The sequence below is a fragment of the Haliotis rubra genome, unplaced genomic scaffold (assembly GCF_003918875.1).
Source record: "Haliotis rubra isolate DU_JTF1 unplaced genomic scaffold, ASM391887v1 Scf93, whole genome shotgun sequence".
NCBI lineage: Eukaryota > Metazoa > Mollusca > Gastropoda > Lepetellida > Haliotidae > Haliotis > Haliotis rubra.
This window is the reverse complement of record NW_025767668.1, coordinates 1,838,711-1,857,543: the sequence shown is the minus strand read 5'-3', so window position 1 is coordinate 1,857,543 and position 18,833 is coordinate 1,838,711. Positions and strand designations below refer to the sequence as shown.

The 18,833-nt window shown below is 38.6% G+C and overlaps 1 protein-coding gene across 2 annotated transcripts in view; it reads right to left on the bottom strand.

Annotated features, from left to right (window-relative positions):
• The window catches only part of LOC124264527 (ephrin-B2-like), a 330,127-nt gene that overhangs the window by 56,011 nt on the left and 255,283 nt on the right, over nt 1–18,833 (bottom strand). The window contains exon 1 of one of the 2 annotated variants that reach the window (XM_046699266.1): nt 2,846–3,158. The exons of the other annotated variant lie outside the window; for it this stretch is intronic. Coding sequence (XP_046555222.1) covers nt 2,846–3,000 — 155 coding nt within the window. The 5' untranslated portion in view covers nt 3,001–3,158. Of the gene's footprint in view, nt 1–2,845; nt 3,159–18,833 lie in introns of those variants that run through there. 2 annotated transcript variants of the gene reach the window in all.

Genomic DNA, 18,833 nt, shown 5'->3' with positions numbered 1-18,833 from the left:
TTCACTATGTGGCAACCTTCTATCCCGTAAAGAAGACAGTCGCTCATAGCTTTACTTATAAATTCCGTCAAACTGGCTTTCACGACCTCAAACAGTTTTTAAATTCTGGTCTATTCAGAAATGTATTTGCAATTGACAAGAGCTCCGAGTTCTCGTGTCACAGATAACGTTTAGACAGGCATGTCTGTCGCACGCTCTTACGCTTGCAGCGACCGTAGTCACGAAACAGTCACGGCACACACAACCGATATAGAACTGTCGAGTGTACTTGCATTCCTCACATGCCACGATAATAATTTAAGTTGTGTGTTGAAATCCACACGACAACCAACTGAATTCCGACAGAAAATGATTTTTCACCGGGAAAGTATTTCTCTCGTATTTCCGTGTTTGAGACACGACACTCGTGTTGCCGGTCTGTCAGGTGGAATTACAAGTGTAGATGTAATGTAATCTGAATTTAATTTATTTTCATGACATAGTTTTTAAATAATTTTCCACGTCACATTCTTATTTCAATGGTTACGTTGTAAGAATTTTAAGCCAGGGACCTTGAACCGAAGCCAATGTGAAAATGTGCACGACTAAATCCGCAGGCTTCTTCCCCTCGACAAATAATTCAAGGTATTACAATGTTTATCTGAACAAATGCAGTTCCCTTGAAGTAAACCGAGCTAAATCCCAAAGACAATTGGAAGAAAACGACACCTCAACCGTGTTGACAGAACTGCCATACTGACCGCCGAGTGAAGCCCCTGGACGCTTACCCTATTCAAGCAGAGAAAAGAATCCCTGATATAAAGTTTTCAAGACGCTCAGTCTCCCCTAGCAACGAAACAACTAGATAAATCTCAGCTCTTTTGAAGTGTGTCATCAAAATTTATGTCCCCGATTTCTGGTCAAATAAGCCTGGGCAATTTTCGCACGTAAAACAAAAAGATGGGGTCAATTATTGTCGTATCGCATGGCCTATTATACTCCTTGTACAAGTTGAAGATGTAATTTTGTTTGGGATGACCCAAGGCTACAACAGACCCTGTGATCCCGTGAATTAATTCCTGTGCCACAGGCAAAATGGACACCCATCGGAAACGTTCACAGGGTGCTATCGGGCAAGTCCCGGTCCAAGTTGTAATTATCACTTGCTACGGACAACTCAAAGCTGAAATCTCAACCAGGCATGTTATTAACCTCCCTTTGGACCCAGCCATAGACATGAGCTGTCTTTGTCATTTTCGGGGTGTGATGCTGAACCCTGTTGTATGGGTATAGTCGTCCCGACCTCCCCGCCCCGTGTGGCTGTTTGCACCTGCCGGGGACATACCTCGCCCTGCCTGTCTTTCACCCCTGATAGATCACCCATAAACTTTGATTAATGTCTGTAATAGACAATTGTCAATGTCACTCTCTGCTTGACATGAGGGCTTAGTCATAGTTACGCCACTACCAAATGTCATATACGGATCATGTGTCCTCCAAAATGTGAGTTACGTCTTCAAAAGGAAATGTTTAGCGAACACACAATATGAATGCATACAATTTTTGGATATTTTTGGTTTTTAATTTCACAGTGCAACGCCAAACCTATTAAACGAAGTTAACAATCGTTGATATGATCTTGATGTCGAGGGGCAGTTGTAGCCGAATCTAAAAGACTTTAGAGTTAGGAGCTTGAAACACGATCTCGGCTGTGAGCAGTCGACTGGCTTTTCACCCTAATGTAGTGAGAAAACAATACCGTGTTTTTACTAGTGCTCTGCCTTTGGGAATAGCGACGCCAATGGTGTTAGGGAGTAATAAGCCATTGTCTTGAAGTCTCATTACAAATATTATTCAAAACTGGCCTTGCCCATAAGACAATTGTTATGTATCACAGGCCACGAAGTGCTTGAGTACATTCCACTGACCCCTCAAAACACGCGCTCCAACCCAACACCCAAACATCGGGTAAAAACATCAAAAACAGTAATGTCTTGAAAACACATAACTTAGAGTAAATGTTTCGCTAGGGGATTAACCTGAAACGAAACAATCCATAACTCTCAGGCGGTCTTATCGTCACCCTAGCAGTCTGTTCGTGAGAAAATAATTTTAGTGAAATGTACATGAAATCGACAAAATGTGATATACACACGTTATGGCCTTAGGAGATATCTACAGTGTTGTACATTTCCATGTTCTGATCTTATCTGAGAGACGAAGCGCATCTCATACATAGTGATGTTTTCTGATAACTATTGTCAAGTTTTCAACATTGTTATCTTTACGTAATAGGGACGTGGTCGATATTGATGTTATATACAAGACGGGAAATTCAGATTTTAAAAATTCAGTTTGGTTTTGGGATCGATGGATTCTTGTTGCATAAAGCGAATTGTTTTGACAATAAATATGTTATTACTTGATCAACATGCACTATAAACACAATAAACACTCGAATAAAAACGGTCCTGATACACTACTGGGTTTGCAATATATAAGAAAGGTTACTGTAAGAGCGACAGCAGGGGTAGCTTGATGGATTGAGATCGACAATAACATCCACACTGACAGGTACTCGCGCCTAGATTTGGGGAAGCACTAGAAAATCGTGACATGCAATAACCCTTTTGTGACAAGAATTCGCCGAACGGGAGCCATCAACGGGCACCTGGGTAGAGAAACGGGCATTAACCGTGTTTATCACCTCCCATCCCGGGTAAGGGACAATGTGTACCTACCTACCCGCTTCAACGCGAGACGATTATTGAAATATACAACACATTCCTGTCAAAGTGAAATTCACACAACACAGTATCCACATATTTCCACGTAATCCACTGACACGAACATGAAATAAACTTACATTGAGTTTGTAGAGTTCCAGTGAATAGGGGGTAGTTTCCGTCCACTGTCAACCATAGCCACCATTGACATCGCCAATGGTAGTAGGATCATATAGTATTGAATAAACCACGGCATCCTTCGTATAAATGTAGATATACCGTCAGCTGTTCCCATGCTCAGTGTCTGACACAACTATGCAGGTACCATCCAAGCTGTATCAGGGAGTGAGGTGCTCCGCTGTACTATAACTCCTCGTGTACTCCACTGCGATGGGTTTAACGCTGATCTGACGTGCGCTCGCTCTCACCGCTTGCTAGCTACACACTTCTCTCACTGAGCGATCAATGTGCAATCGACAACAGAAATAGACTCGTCACGTGACCAAACACAACACGTGGGGCGCCGTTCGGGTTGAGAGGATGGTCGCTGCTTTAGTTATTGGTGGTGGATTAGCAGTGTGCGGTGATAAGCCTGCAATATAGCCATACCCATCCAATATGTATTGTACTAGCAGAGAAATCAATTGGTCCATTTTGATAACATGTTTGCTACTTACAACCAACCACGTGATGTATTCGATTCTGTACTAAAGCATGGGCATGGATTAGTTAGTTGTTCATCTCAACGCCTGCAGTCTGTATTTACGTTGTTTTTGTTTTGATAAACCTTTGTCTAGTTAAGTGGTACAACTTTTTCTGATGGGACATAAACTTGGCCTTACAGATACAAGAAGCTGAGGACAATGACACAGTTCTTTAAGTGTCCCGTCATCATATGACTTGTTTTATTGGCGATATGACGGTAAACACTCTTAACGCATTCCATCAGGTCTTGTGCGTGTAGAGAGCTGTTCGGCATCACATCTTACTGTTTCATTTATATACGTACCAATGTCTCGCTCCCTAAAATAATATTTGGAGAAATGAAATCAATTTAAAAATTGAAATCAAATTCAACGTGACGTCATGACCCAGCACGTTGTTTGTTAAATGTTCAGCAGTCATCTGATATTTCGTTCAGCGAATGATGATATATATAAACTGAAAATTTGTTTGTTTTATTTATGTATTTGTTGAAATACAACAACATATTGATTGTAAAAGATTTTGGGTTATTAACTTTTTATTTGTTGTAAAAAACACGTTTCAGAGTTCATTCTTACTTCTTCCATCGGTGGAAAAACACATTGTTTTGTATATACATTTAACAATCCTCGTGCTATTTCGTTCAATAACCGATAAAGATTAGTTACCTGAAAAAATGAGATCAAACTCAACATTAAACTTCATGAGCCTCATTTGAACATAATTTCGTTGCTTTTGACAACCGAGTGAACGTTATCATCCGGTTCCCGATCACAGGGAAGATAAAAGACACTTGCATCCACGTGAAATATAGTGTAAGTATTTCTGAAATCGACAAGGATACATTTCCATCTATCACGAGGTGAAAGTTGTCCCGCTAATGTACGTAACAGACAACCTTGTGTGTATTTCGGGCGTTTCGCTTGCACATTTCATCAGTCTTGGAAATTTGACAGCTAGGACTTAATCAAGCGTATTAATCAACAGAGATAGAAAATCAAATAAGCATGGTTCGGGAGGATTGAACAAATTATAACCATGCGCAACATTCTCTTGAGATTGTGAGAAAAAGATTTGGTTTGAAATTTCAAAGCAGAAATCGAATGTCATTCGTGAATTTCACGCACAAGCATGCACCCGCCTGATTAATTTTTCATAGCCGATTACACGTAAACTTCAGAAGCCAAATTAATGCATGAAAAGTCGATCGTTGTTCTTACCCTAATTAACTGAAATGTACATGTGTAACTGACAAGAGACTAGGCAATTGATAACGCTATGGATTACCATTGATATATGCAGTGAAAACGAACGGTAACAACATCGTTCATTACTTCGGACATATTTACCGGGGAAGCGTACATGTGCACGCAACCAGTTAGGGAAAATATTTAACTTTTAAAATTTTCTAAAAAAATCCCGTGATTGTAGAGTGCCATGGCCCTCATGAAATGAACAACTTTCCTTTCAAATTTGTTGCGATAACCAACCCGGAATGCTTCGATGTGCACGCTGTATTACAGAAATTTCGCCTTTATTAACACGAACAGTTTGGCGTACTTCTTAATGAAAATATTTGTAATTAAATTAAATATTTAATCGTGTTAGTTTAATCGTGACACGTGGTATAAAGTGCTGAACCGCCGGTTTCTGTTTGACCATGGACTGTTTAGATGTGAAAAGCATCGATCTTAGCTTGACTTTTTGTAAAAGAAAATATTATAAGGTAAATAAAAAATAACGTAAATGCTGATTGAATTTGTTCAAGTGTAATTGAAACTGTCGATAAATGTTTAAAATATCCCCTTGACGTTGCGAAACAAATTCATTGTGTGTGAACATGTACGTGCGTGTTTATTTGTGGTATTTCTATATAAACAAAATCCGTCAACGTCTTGCATTGAAGAACACAGTAACAAAACCCTCAGCCGAAGTCCCTCGGAGTATTTGACGACAGATCGCGATCCTATGATGCACGCACGATTTCCAGGCCTATTCTTGTGAAGTGGCATGTATTTCAGTGGTCAGTCCTCGAGTCTCGCGCAGGTCACGTGCGACGTGGACATTCCAGTGTCTGGTCAAACACTGTCCACGAGGAAATGTATATCGTACACATTCTTTCATGAAATCAACACAACTGTCGGGGTCTCGAAGTTCTGTGATGCTATTTTGAGTTAAATCATCTCTCGGGGACTGTCTTCGCCTTGTATATTGCCCGTCCGTGAACTTCCATATAAGCACTGTATCAAGTGTAGTCCACGTATATTATTCTAACAAACTGTCCCTACCCCACCGAGAAACTCTCTTTGTTGACATGTTTTGGGGGTCAGTGCGTCCTTCTTGGAGATTGGGAAGAAGGAAGGAAGGAAAAATGTTTTATTTATCTGAAATTATTGAAGCTGTTTATGAATAAATAATTTCATAATAATGATTTTTTTCATGGTGAAAAGAATAAGCTCTCACCTGAAAGAAAGAGAGGTAATAAAGTTATATTTCTGTTTCATGAATCAGGGGCGGATACAACTTTTTGAGAAAGAGGGGGTGCACACTATTGAGTAAAGGAGGGGTGCACACTTCAATTTCACCCCAGTTTCAATGGTCATTTAACAAACTTTCAGCACAAAAGGGGAGTGAGGGGTGTGCACCCCTGCACCCCCCCCCCCCCTCTAGATCCACCTATGTGAATGAACACAATTTTGTGAATATGAAGAGAGGGTCTCCTGTAAAGTTTCCCTCTCTCTCTCTTCCTCCCTCCCTCTCTGTCTCTCCCCCCTCTCTCCATTGAGAGAGAGATGGAATACAGGAATGAACTAGTTTCAGTGAGTGAGTGTTTTACCACCAGGTCTGCAACATTGCAGCTAAAGCAAAAGAGTATGTTAAATCTAGTGGTCGACAGCATAAGCACCAATCCACACTGCTAGGTAAAATGACACACCAGTCACCCAGCTCCTTATTCACCTAATCACCTGACTTGTCTCCCTTGCCAGAATGAGATACTGGACATATTCACATCCAGAAGCCCTACAGGGAAAAACACAGGGAGAACATAAAGAGAGAGAGGCCAGTGTGGATGTCCAGGTGAATGTCGATCAAATCTTGTCCTGACCAGCTTAATGTGACGATATCAATGACCCAGCATCCTGTCACCTTCGCCATCACGTCTCTCCAGGCCATAAACGACAGGCCCAAAGCCCACTCTCAGACATACAATGAAAAGCTTTCCCGAAAAAATTACTGCAATAATTATCCAAAGGTGTGCCTAAAGATCGTATCAAATAAATGAGTAATGCATTTGTAGATAAGAATCTGGTATCTGGTAGGGTGACTCCATCTAACGCCTGCTACACACATCTCCCTGTTTGTTGGCCAGCGGGCCTTGTCGTAGTACCATTACAATCATGTTGATTTCATCTTCATCCTGATGATGTAGATGAGGACAAAGAGCGACCTGCACATCGAGATGATGTCATCGCGGTGCATCCCGATGCACACTGCAGATAGATACTGCGCTGCAGATCACAGCGTCTTGAGTATACGAGATGGCCGAGATACATATTGCCTTGTTGATTATTCATAGCCTGCTTGTGTGCGAGACCCACATTATATTGCACTGAATATTATTAACATTTTTTTAAATACAAGATATGCATTGCGATAAAGATTCCCGTGGAAATTGTTTGTTTTGCAATTTAATATAAACATGCTTTTGGCAATATATTTCGTCTCTTTGCCATTTATCAACATACAATTAATAACAATATATTCTGCACCCAGTTTACATATTTATTCTACTTGCAATTTAATGACGGACTGATTGTTGTTTAATGCTGCATTCCACAATATTCCAGCTATATGGCGATGGTTTGTAAATAATTGAGTCTGGACCAGAAAATCCAGTGATCAACAGCATGAACATCGATCTTGCATGGATTGGGATGCAATTTAATGTTACATGTAGATAGTGATATATTCTGAATTGTCATATTTTACTTCTTCGTGAAATTTAACATTCATAGCAATATATTCTTCTCTTCAAATTATTTATTTATTCTTGCAATTTAATATATGTGCATGCAAACAGCAATATAGCATTGGTCATTATTTATTTGCTCTCCTCACGGTGCAAATGTACATATCACAGTAGGTGGTGTCAATTTCCATAGTGCAGTGTACCACCCACTTAGACGGGATACATAGCACTGGTAATTGAGTCGATGACTTTACTGTTAGATATGTTGCAAGAGGGAAAAGAAGTAACACTTTTCTTTAAAAAAGCATGGACAATTAACGCTGTTCAAAATGAAGACACTTCCTTGAAATACTAAGGTTTCATGGAGACCACCTAGAAATTGATTTTTTAAAGTTGTGACATTATTCCTTCGTTTCAAACATTGATGATCGTTAAATTTAAATTTTAAACATACAGTCTACTATCTCATCAGTTAGTTTAAGTTCATTACAGGGGCCAAGTAGCCAAAGTATTTGCTTGACATAAAAACAGGTTCATTTCCCTAAGTGGTTGAATGTGTGAGGCAAATTATTGACATCCAATGTTGTAAAAATTATCCTGATCATTCTCATGTGTTAAGAAAACTCTTAAAACAAAATTTTAAGGTTTCTTTGTAAAAAGGTGTATAAATGTCACCGTGACCTGATTCTTTAAACCATTTCCCATTGTTTGAGTTATGTCTACAATAATTTTTATCTTGATAGCTGTCCCTGGTTAGTTTTAAAACTTCAAACTGGGGACAAAAAGGTGTGACAACGCAATGGAATTTCAGTGTTTATCGCCAGCAGTCTTTAGAGCACTCAAGGGATAAATAAAACCATCTTATGTATAACACACAATCCGAACAATGACAACCCGTTAATAAGAACCCAACACCTCCCTTCACTAAGAACTAAAACCTGGCTTAGTGTACCAATATTTATGTCAACTGACCACTCAAACTTGTACATAGTACCCAGTTTGTTTATTTCTCGCTGTTTTCTCTCGATATTAACATAATCCCTCGCGACTTCACGACTGCTGTGTACATTTCTCGACCACAATTCACGCTGGGATAATGACGTGTTAAATAGAGTAGAAGATGAAGTGTTTGTGTAAGGCTTGTGCCTGTGCAGGCTTGCATCACAATGAAATATACAAAGGGATTAATGAAATCTACATCACTATGTTGATCTCCTGGTCATTTTTAACCATTCACTCATCAACAGGCTTTAGTGGTGCTTCAACCTAACTAGGGGATAAGCCAGGCTTACTTTGCATAAGGGCTTTTCTTAAATGCATGTCACGCAGTTCACAATTTGTTCGTTACGATGACTTTTAACTTCAGTACTATATTTTAAAGAAATCCTTTACTAATGAGAAAGTGTAGTTAGAAACAATAGTACTGATAATTTCAGTACTATATGTAAAAGAAATCCTTTAACTAATAAGAAATTATAATTGGAAACAATAGGACTGTTAACTTACCTTTGTAACAATTCCTAATTATGCTAATTACACTATGTTTTAATTAATGCACATTGAATATTTCAGATGTTACTGTTAGCTTACCTTTTAAACAATACCTGTTTCTAATTAGGATATATTTTAATTACTGTGCCTTGTCTATTTCTGATGTGTTTAGAACCGTACTGTTAGCTTACCTTTTAAACAATACCTGTTGCTAGTTAGGATATATTTTAATTACTGCACCTTGTCTATTTCTGATGTGTTTAGAACAGTACTGTTACCTACCTCTAAACAATACCTGTTGCTAATTAGGATATGTTTTACTTAACACACCTTAACCATCTCATATGTTAGATGAGTTATTATGTGTTGATCAACAGTTATGTTGAATGTAATAGTTAGTCAATACTGATACTATTGAGGTTTTACAGCATGGGGCCTTCGGGACAATGTAACTTATCTGTAAAGTTTGAAATACGAAATACTAATAGTGAAGTATTGTTTGCCTTTTAGGTACGTGAGCCACGCAGACACATTAGAGTCTCCCAACAGGCCACTAATTGATGTTTAAGTACAAATGTTTAATTATTTACATCAAACTGGGCGACATGGTAATCTGTGAACTGCATTAGCAAGTTCTGTTAACACACGATCTGAATAAACAGCTAGACCGATCAGCTGTGTGTACAAGATGCAAGGTTAAAGTATAGAAACGAAATAACAGCTACCAACATGTAATTATTAGATATTATATATGATAATGTATTTATTAAAATGATCAATTAAAACATCTGTGTATATGGTCATAATACTTTGTCGATGGTCATTATTCCTGAATGAACGGTTTGTTGAAGCATACATATATATAGTCTGTCTCACAGTCCCTGAACCATATTATTTTCCCTACAGCCTAGCCCTCCCTGGAATGTAGTCTGTCTCACAGTCCCTGAACCATATTATTTTCCCTACAGCCTAGCCCTCCCTGCTATGCTCAAGTTCTAAATGAAGCAAGTCTAGATTTCTCCAGGTTCAGGGCTTCTGAATCTCTGGTCTCCCTGGGGCTCCTTTTCAATTTAAATAGGTTTGTATTTACTATCAAACTTATATATATTCCGAGACTAAGTGTTAGTCTGTCATATGAAGCGGACCATGACAGAACACATGTAACAATCCTATTCACCTTGGAGACAATAAAACGAGAAGGGGGAGGTGTTTGGCTGAGGCAGGGGGAGGTGGGGAGGTGTTTACTTGTATGGCAGGATTGAGGAGGGGGTGGGAATGAGTTGGTAGCGAGGCAGGGGGTAGGGGTCTTTGGCAGCGGTTGGGTGGTGTTTAGAAGACAAATGCTTAGTCTCTGAATATATATAATTTTGCAAGAAACAAATCATACTTTTAAACTGAAAGGATTCACAATCAGATAGGAGATTCAGAACCTGAGGAAATCTAGACTTGCTTCATTTAGGGCATTAATATTGCAGAAAAGGCTGGGCGGAAGGGAAAATAATGCTGTTTAGGGACTGTGAGACAGTCTAGGTGTTTAGTTATGAGGCAAGATTGTGGGGTGGGGAGAGATCTCAGTAGAAGGGGTGGGGGTGGGGTTTAATAACTTAGGAAGGGTATATTGTGTATTTGGTAGTGGAATGGCAGGAAATGAACTTTATGCAAATGCCGTTTTTTATTTATGTGTTTGGTTCTCCATGTTTTGTTGGTCTAGCTGGTGATGCCACCTAATGGTGTCCCAACTCACAGGGACATCAAAGACAAGCCTTGTGACTTCAACAAACAATATACACACACATATCAACCAAACCATGAAGCATTTATACTCTGGTGCGATAAATACTTGAAATGAAGTAAGGAACTCATTCATCACAAACAAAGCCTGTTTCAGCAATTATCACAATTTAGCCTTGCAACTGAACTGCCACTACCATGTTAAACCCCTGTCACAGCTTGTAGATAACAGTTCTCTTGCAATAGACAACCCCTTGTACAACTCCACTTGATATAAACGCCTTTGAAACACATCTCAGTTCAGAGAGCAGAGTCATAAACAACAATTAGCATTGTTCTGTCATGCTTTGTTAGCAAGCCACTAATTAGAGAGTAGAGGCCGGTCTCAACATTTCTCCAGGATCAAATGACGGCTGGTCAAGCGGCCAGGAAGTGACCACAGGATTTTATTTCCTTATTACTTAATTCTTAAGCTCTGAAACTGACCATCTCAGTTAATTATGGGTTTAATTAGAAACCAGCAACACAGATTACCTTGATAAAACCCAGGCTGGTTTATAGGTCCCAACAGGTTAAAGGACATTTTGTTCCGAGATTAAAGACCGGGGTTTTGACAAAGAACATAAATGAACTGGATCCACACCTATGCTACTTTGAAGTATTAGATTTCTGTGAAAATGGAAAAATCAATTACACCCAATCTTAGTTTGATTTTAAAGGTGCAAGATATTACAATGAAATATAAACCTCCTTGATACTGCTTTCGTTATATTGCTAACGTTATTGACTATGCGTGAGAAGGCAATATATGGGAAATGAGAATATTCACAACAGACATGTGATGTTTTATAACAGATAGTTAACAATTTTGCTATCATGTTCTAAATGAGTTCCCGTGTCTTTAGAATGTAAATCGGCATGTTATTTGTTAAGAAAGTACTTATTGAGAACACAGCTTGATTTCTACTTTCATTTCATCAAAAATGTATGATTAATCTTGCAGAAACTGTCTAATTTCAGTCTGAAAACTTTCAACAAACTCCTGTAACAATTCTACTTACTGACAATCTGAAATATTGATTTGTGAGTGAACCATTAAAGAAGACACTAGAAATATACTACATTCAATCAATGTAAGCAAAATCATCCCTGTAAATGGATTTGTCTTGTTTAAAGACCAAACTTAAATTCCGATGTTTGATTTTACATTTGTTTCCATTTAAAATCAACACAAATGACTTTTAAGAAGTCATCACTTCCTGGAACAAAGTATGTTTGAGTTGTTTAATGTCTTGTGCATCTAAATATCATTAAGAAAACATGACATTGAATTCTAGTTCCCACACTGCCTTTCAAAAATGACAGAAACAGGTCATGTTTGAAATTGACAAGCAACACGTCCATTTCAAGGAATATGTAGCTTATTTCTCCTACCAAACACACCTCCATCATATTCACTAGTATTATTAATTGTTTACATTCTATTTCTACCTTGATTCTACTACGTTTCATTTGTGATGTTTTGTTATGATGATGTTGATTTCAAGATTTAACATGCACCATTTGTGCGATTTGTGATATTTTCTATTACTTGAACAGTATATATAAAAGACGCAAGACTTGTTTACCAAACCAGACCGTGTACAAGTTACGGAAATAAATATGTTTTAACCATTTCCACAGGTTATTTTTGAAACTGACACGCAAAGACATTTCAAAGACGTCAATTTCAGACTGGGACTTGTCTATTTCTGTGCAATGCTCCCACCTCCCTTTACCCCTGAGGGGTGATTGACAGGGACTGTGTTAATTTCCCCATATGTGATGTACAAATGCTCTTGTCTCCCCTGCTCCAGTGTTTGTGTCTGATAACAGAGATGGTCTACATGTCTTCTATTGAAAGGGGCACCTGTACCCTGGGGGGTGAGCCATAAACATACACTTTAAAGACACCCCCATTCATTGGGATTATCAGCAATAAATTCTACAGGTCGCTAATGTACAATGACATCATTGTTTTCGATTTATTGTATGGATTTGTTGCCTTGGCTAAAATCATTGTTATTTAGTCAGTGAGATCCTAACATATCATTTTCATTGTCAGTGTTTACTTTGCTTTGTTCACTGAGTTCCTGATGCATATTTCAGAATTTTAACAGATTTTGTTTCACTCTCATTAAAAGTCCAATAACATGTCTAATTTCACTCATCACGATATGGCTGCAATATTGCCAATGTGACGTTAAATATTAACTCACTCACTCACTCTAATTTCACATTAATTGTTTTCATAATTTATTCCAAATGGAATCATGTATGCTTCATAACAGTGCATTAAATAAAAGACAATACCTATTTCCATGTTTTAATCATATTTAAGAGATCTGATGCATTTCACATAGAAATGTATCAGTTTTACTCCCCATGATGTCCATCTTTAGATAAAGAATATCATATGCTAAGCTTGGAGATCAAATTCAATATTGATAGCATATTATCATAATCAATATTTTCATTTTGATACCAAACAATGTGATAAAAGCAAGGGTGGCCTGACAGGGTCAAAATTTGTGTGAGGTGAGAACGCAAGGCCACGTCCAGGTGACCACTGGAAACTGTCGAGTGTCAAGTGCTGTTTGACTATTGTTTATAACAATACCACCATTCACACATTTTTTCCCAAAGTCACAAAAGAGATCTCATGTCATCAAAACAAACAATAGGATATATCTCCTGTCTTGAGTCATGATTGTCGGATGTATAGCAGGGTATTTTCATTCCAAGTCTGTCAAAACTCAGACAATGCTTTGACATGAGCCTGCGTCCATATCTGTACAGGGTTTATTACCCATCAGGCAAGAGACGAGTGCAATTCAACTCACATCTCATATTTTCCTTTTTTGAAGAGAAGCCGGCACAATACACATCAATTCCGGCGGAGAGAACATAGGTAGATCTCCGCCCGGCCTAACACGATAAAAGTTGGCCAGTCAGAATGATCAGTGAAGTGTGCTCCAACCACGTCTTACAGAAATGCCGCATTATGGAGTCTCGGAGCAGGCTTCATTGTATGACATTGACTATCCTCGATTTCGCTTGTCATGCCTGACTGGTTGCCAATTACCGTCTGTCGGTCGTCTTTTACCTGAGGCTGGTTGTATTTTACCTTTGCCTCAGTGCCGGGGTCGTAAATATCAATTCATCAATCAAGGTAAAATATGACGGAAGAGCGACTGGACAATAAGTGGACATTTTGTGGACACGCACCGTAGCTGTGTTTCAAGTCAGAGAAGTAAACGGGTGCATGCTACGATGGAGACATTAGCCACTACCGCTGTAGACATTCCTAATGCCACCTGCAACAGCATTCACTCACTGAAATGTACATCAGTTCGAAATACAGTACCATCAATTTCAAGGTGGTTGTTAATTGCGAAATGCACGTGCATCACTGGCAAACCATTTCCCAGGCAATTAACAAGTGCAAAACAAGATTCTGCCATTAAAAAAAACTTAGACCCCCAAAGATGAATCAAGTGGACTTAACTGAAACTAATTATTCCTCAATCAATGGTTCGGAGAGTGTATTTATATTGATGTTAATCCAAAATTAATGACAAGGTGTTGCAGGTTTGACCCCAGTGTCTATGGTTATTAATAAATGAGTCCGGTTTGACCCTGCACACATGTGGGAGGTGGAACGTTTGTGCAGCGATCCCCTTGGAGGATTATGTCCTCAATATGTTCATGAATAAACAGAACTTCCTTAATGGTCATTGAGAGTTCAGCAACTGTTATCTGATGATTAGCAAAAGTTCTGAATAATACTTCATTTGTCTTAAGTATGAATACTGAAAGCTGGGACATTGTGTACACAGAGTGAGTGAGTGAGTCAGTTAGTGAGTCAGTGAGTGAGTAAGTCGGTCAGTGACATTTTACAAGACTTTTAGCAAGATTCAAGCAATATCACATTGGGGCACCAGAAATGGTCTTCACACATTGTACCCATGCGCTTCACACATTGTTCCCATGCGGGGAATCAAACCTGGGTCTTTGGCATGATAAGCAAAGGCTTTAACTATTAGGCTATTTACTTTCATCTTAGCTATCAATATTTTCATCTGCCATTCCATCAAAAGACTGAAAGGGAGGGGGATCAATCCAGTGTTGCAATCCACCATGCAGAGTTACCTCCCTTCACAACTCCCGGATCCTGGGTTTGAGTCCAGGTTCACCTTGACTGTGTTTCTAAGTTTGCTGACACCACACAGCTTGAGTGTTTCATCAAAGTAGTAAACATCACTTTGGGCTTTCCACTCCCATCAAGCTGACACACTGTGAACTAGAATACTGTATAAAACTCACTCACTCACTCACTCACTCAAAGATTGAGATTGAGAAGTATTACTCTTTCGGTTATTTCAATCATCTATGAATAAGGAACCGATAGCGATTAGATTCTTAAACAATAAACAAGTTGATTGCCTGACTACGAGCTTCTACACCAGAATTAACGTTTGTAAATCAGAGGTGACCCATGTAATGAGAAATCAACACCTCCATCATCAAGCTCATACCACTAGACTAATCAGCTGACTAGAAAATGACCTTAAATTTGCCATTGTGGGAAAAAACTCCTAATCATTAGCTCTGGTTCATCACAGCTACATTAGGCTTCAGATTGAAGTATCACCAGAAATGATTTGTTTCCTGTGCAATGGCAAATCTGCGATGTCCTGGACATTAGACAGGCGAAAGGCCATTACTGAGTAGGCAATAGCTCTCTGAGGCCAGGGATGCTGGTCAAGCTATGGTCATTAGGAAGTGACCAGCTGGGTCTTCTGTCTTGGGAGAGTTGAGAATCAGGGTAGCGTGAGGTTATAAATTAATTCTGATGACAAGATGTTTTGTCTTTTAGGCTAAAACACTTTCAAGGTTGAGGGGTTGGGACTACTGCCCGGGCCTAATGGGTGCTGGCTGGTCAGCCTTTGATAAAGCTTGACCATGATGTCCTGTGATATTGGTCAGTTAATAACGCGGAAATTGATTTCAGTAATTTACGCAGTGTATGGGTCTGATAAATGCCCATTTTGTAAATTTAACATCTTAGCTAACATCACATTGTTCATGTCACGTCAGTTTCAAATCTGTCAATTAGATGACATGGGAACTGATTACCCGTGGTTTGTTAGGTTTTGCGACGGTGAACGAAAGATGAAAATTTATTGAATACTAAGGAATTCGAGGAAAAAAATATATGGAATTTTAATGAACACCAGGAACGGGTCATTATAGAGAGAGTCGTCAGCGAGCCGTTGGAGCACAAACCAGTCGTCAATATCACTTTGGAATGCTGGAGGTAACCATGGATTTTGACAAGGAATACCATGTTGGTATATTGGTTGAGTCAGATGCAAGAATCAGACTTTCTAAAACCGATTGAAATTACATTGAAATTGACACAAATTCATTCATGTCTTAGACTGGTCCCATGTACTTCGTCAAAAGTGACAGAGAAATTAACAACGGCTTTGTGAAATAGACATTGCCTATCTGTTCTTTGCGACTGGCTTCCGCGAAAAACACAGACAACTGAGGTTGATTGCCGCGAAACACTACAAGATAATTGGGACAAAAGAAAATGATACTAATCGGTTTCACTTTTTTACCCGTTTCAGTTGTTTGACTCATGTTTGACTTGCAACTGATGACCCTCTGTTTGAAGCAATGCTTTGAAACAAGATTTTGTGAGGATGTCATTTTTTTTCAAGACAATTGTCATAACGCAGCATCCAGATATCAGCCTCTTTCAGATGCTATCTCTATTTTTTTACATTTCATCGCTACATAGATCAAAGTTATACTTACCTAAAACATACTTCACTGACATCAAATCTCAAAGAAGTCACACAAAAGTTGGAATACGCAGAAGCACCACATTTTTTCGCATATATTTTTTAAACTTAACCTTTTTACAGTCCCATAAATTTATTTCCAAGTGAAAACATTCATTTCTCCAAAGCCCATCGGGAAACATTACCCAACAGTTTAAACTTCATCTTCCATCAGAAAGAAACAAATCTAATGAACAATTCTTCAAAGCAACATCGGTGAATTCTTTTTCAGAAAAGGAAAATCAATTTTTTAAACTTTAAAACCTAGCTACAAATCGATTCCACGCGTTAAACGTAAAAGCGTCATTGACGACACATCAGCGGCAGACAATCAGGTGTGGACTCAGATGAGAAAACTCTGGATGATTCGAAACTCGACAAATTTGCTTCCAGCAACACCCACAGCCAGCCTTCTTTGGATGCCCCACAGGGAAATTTGTAGGAAGTCAGCTGACACCATACAAAAATACATTTCCACTTTGTCATTGTGGAAGTGTTCTCTAGTTCACGACTCTCCCCAGTACTACGGCAGGGAAACAGAATAGGGGTTATATATAGCAGCTTGCTGATTCCACAGTCTCATGTGTCGGGATTGTAGGTAGATGCTGGTGTTTTGTTAATGTGTGGAATTAGTGCAAATTGCAGAAAGAATATTTTCTGATTTTCCCCAAAATAAAACAAAGAAACAAAGCCAGTACAGAATAGGAATATGCAGAAACTGTACATTTTGTTAATTCCCATTTGTGTGAGAAAAGTGAAATTGACACAACAGTGATTTAACAGTGAAATAATTTGGACTGGATAATGCATTCATTGTGTGAGTAGTGAAATTGACACAAATTTAAGTGTATTACCAAATGTGCATATTTTGTGAGATGCATTTCAGCAAAATGTAATGCTATGGCCCAAAACACATAAAATAACTACACAGAATTTAAGGAGAATTTAAGTGAAATGTATATTTTAAACAGAGACCATATACCGATATATGGTCTCTGGTTTAAAGGAACATATTCGTCTGAATGTACATATTTCATAAGGGTATATAAAACTAAATTAAAATGTTTAAAGTGGAAATCTGCAAAAAAGTTTTAAATGGAAAATTTACCAAAATTTATAACCTGGAAAGAAATTCTGTGATATAGTATTTGCTTTTAGCATTATACACTTTGATGTAAAACAGGACTGTAAGCTCTCCTAAAACATAAATTCCTATATTCCATTACTGAGAAATGGTGCAGAAAGCTCCAAGCCTTCTCTAATCTTCTTTTCAAAGGCATAAAGGTAAATAGTGAAGACAGTAGGATACTGTTACACCAACCTGGTCTCAGGGACTGAAGTATATACATCCTGCACTGCCATTACTGAAGGACTGCCCCCCAGGTGGCCATGTACAGGGGGTGCTATGAAATGGACTTCAGGAGCAATTTATGTCATGTCAAAGAGCCTGAAATGTACATCATAGTCCTGGCTTCAGCATACAATGCGTTTATGGCTTCTCACCTCACAAATAAAGTCTAGTTTACTGTCTGTGTATGTTGGAAAGAATTGACTGAAGATGGAACCGACATGTTTGCAATTTCAGCATTCCAAACTTTGGAAAATGGTACTTGGTTAAATAAAGACATTGTTCAATGCAAAATTTTGTTTCAAATTGTAGTACCTTTATTATGGATTTCAACTTTTAAATTGCTCAATGCAATGTTTCATTACAGATGCGAGTACCTTTCAATGTCTCTATTGTTCGAGTGAGTGAGTGAGTGAGTGGGCGAGTGAGTGAGTGAGTGAGTGAGTGAGTGAGTGAGTGAGTGAGTGAGTGAGTGAGTGAGTGAGTGAGTGAGTGAGTGAGTGAGTGAGTGAGTGAGTGAGTGAGTGAGTGAGTGAGTGAGAGAGCGAGCGAGCGGGTGGGTGAGTGGGCGAGTGAATCAATAAAGATTCTGAAATCTATAAATAATCTCTGTGCTAAAGTATCACTACTTTATGATTTTTCCCTATCACTTTGGGACTCCAAAACAGACGAGATCCCCAATACACAATGTTTGTTACCATGACTACTGAAGACTGGTTGGCATTTGACCTGTGTCTGTGACAGACAACATTCCTTGCCAACATGAACTGTTGTTCATGCTATCCACCACTGGTTCACACATACAGCTGTATTAGGTGCTGACTGCTGAAATTACACAATATTCATTCGATCACACATTCCTGAAAATCTATTAGCGTTCTTTTGATATATCATTGGCAAATGATTAAATATAGATATTGAGCCACATTTTTATGAAATCTAATTCTTTCCATTACATTATTGGCAACAATATTTTTATTTCATTCAAC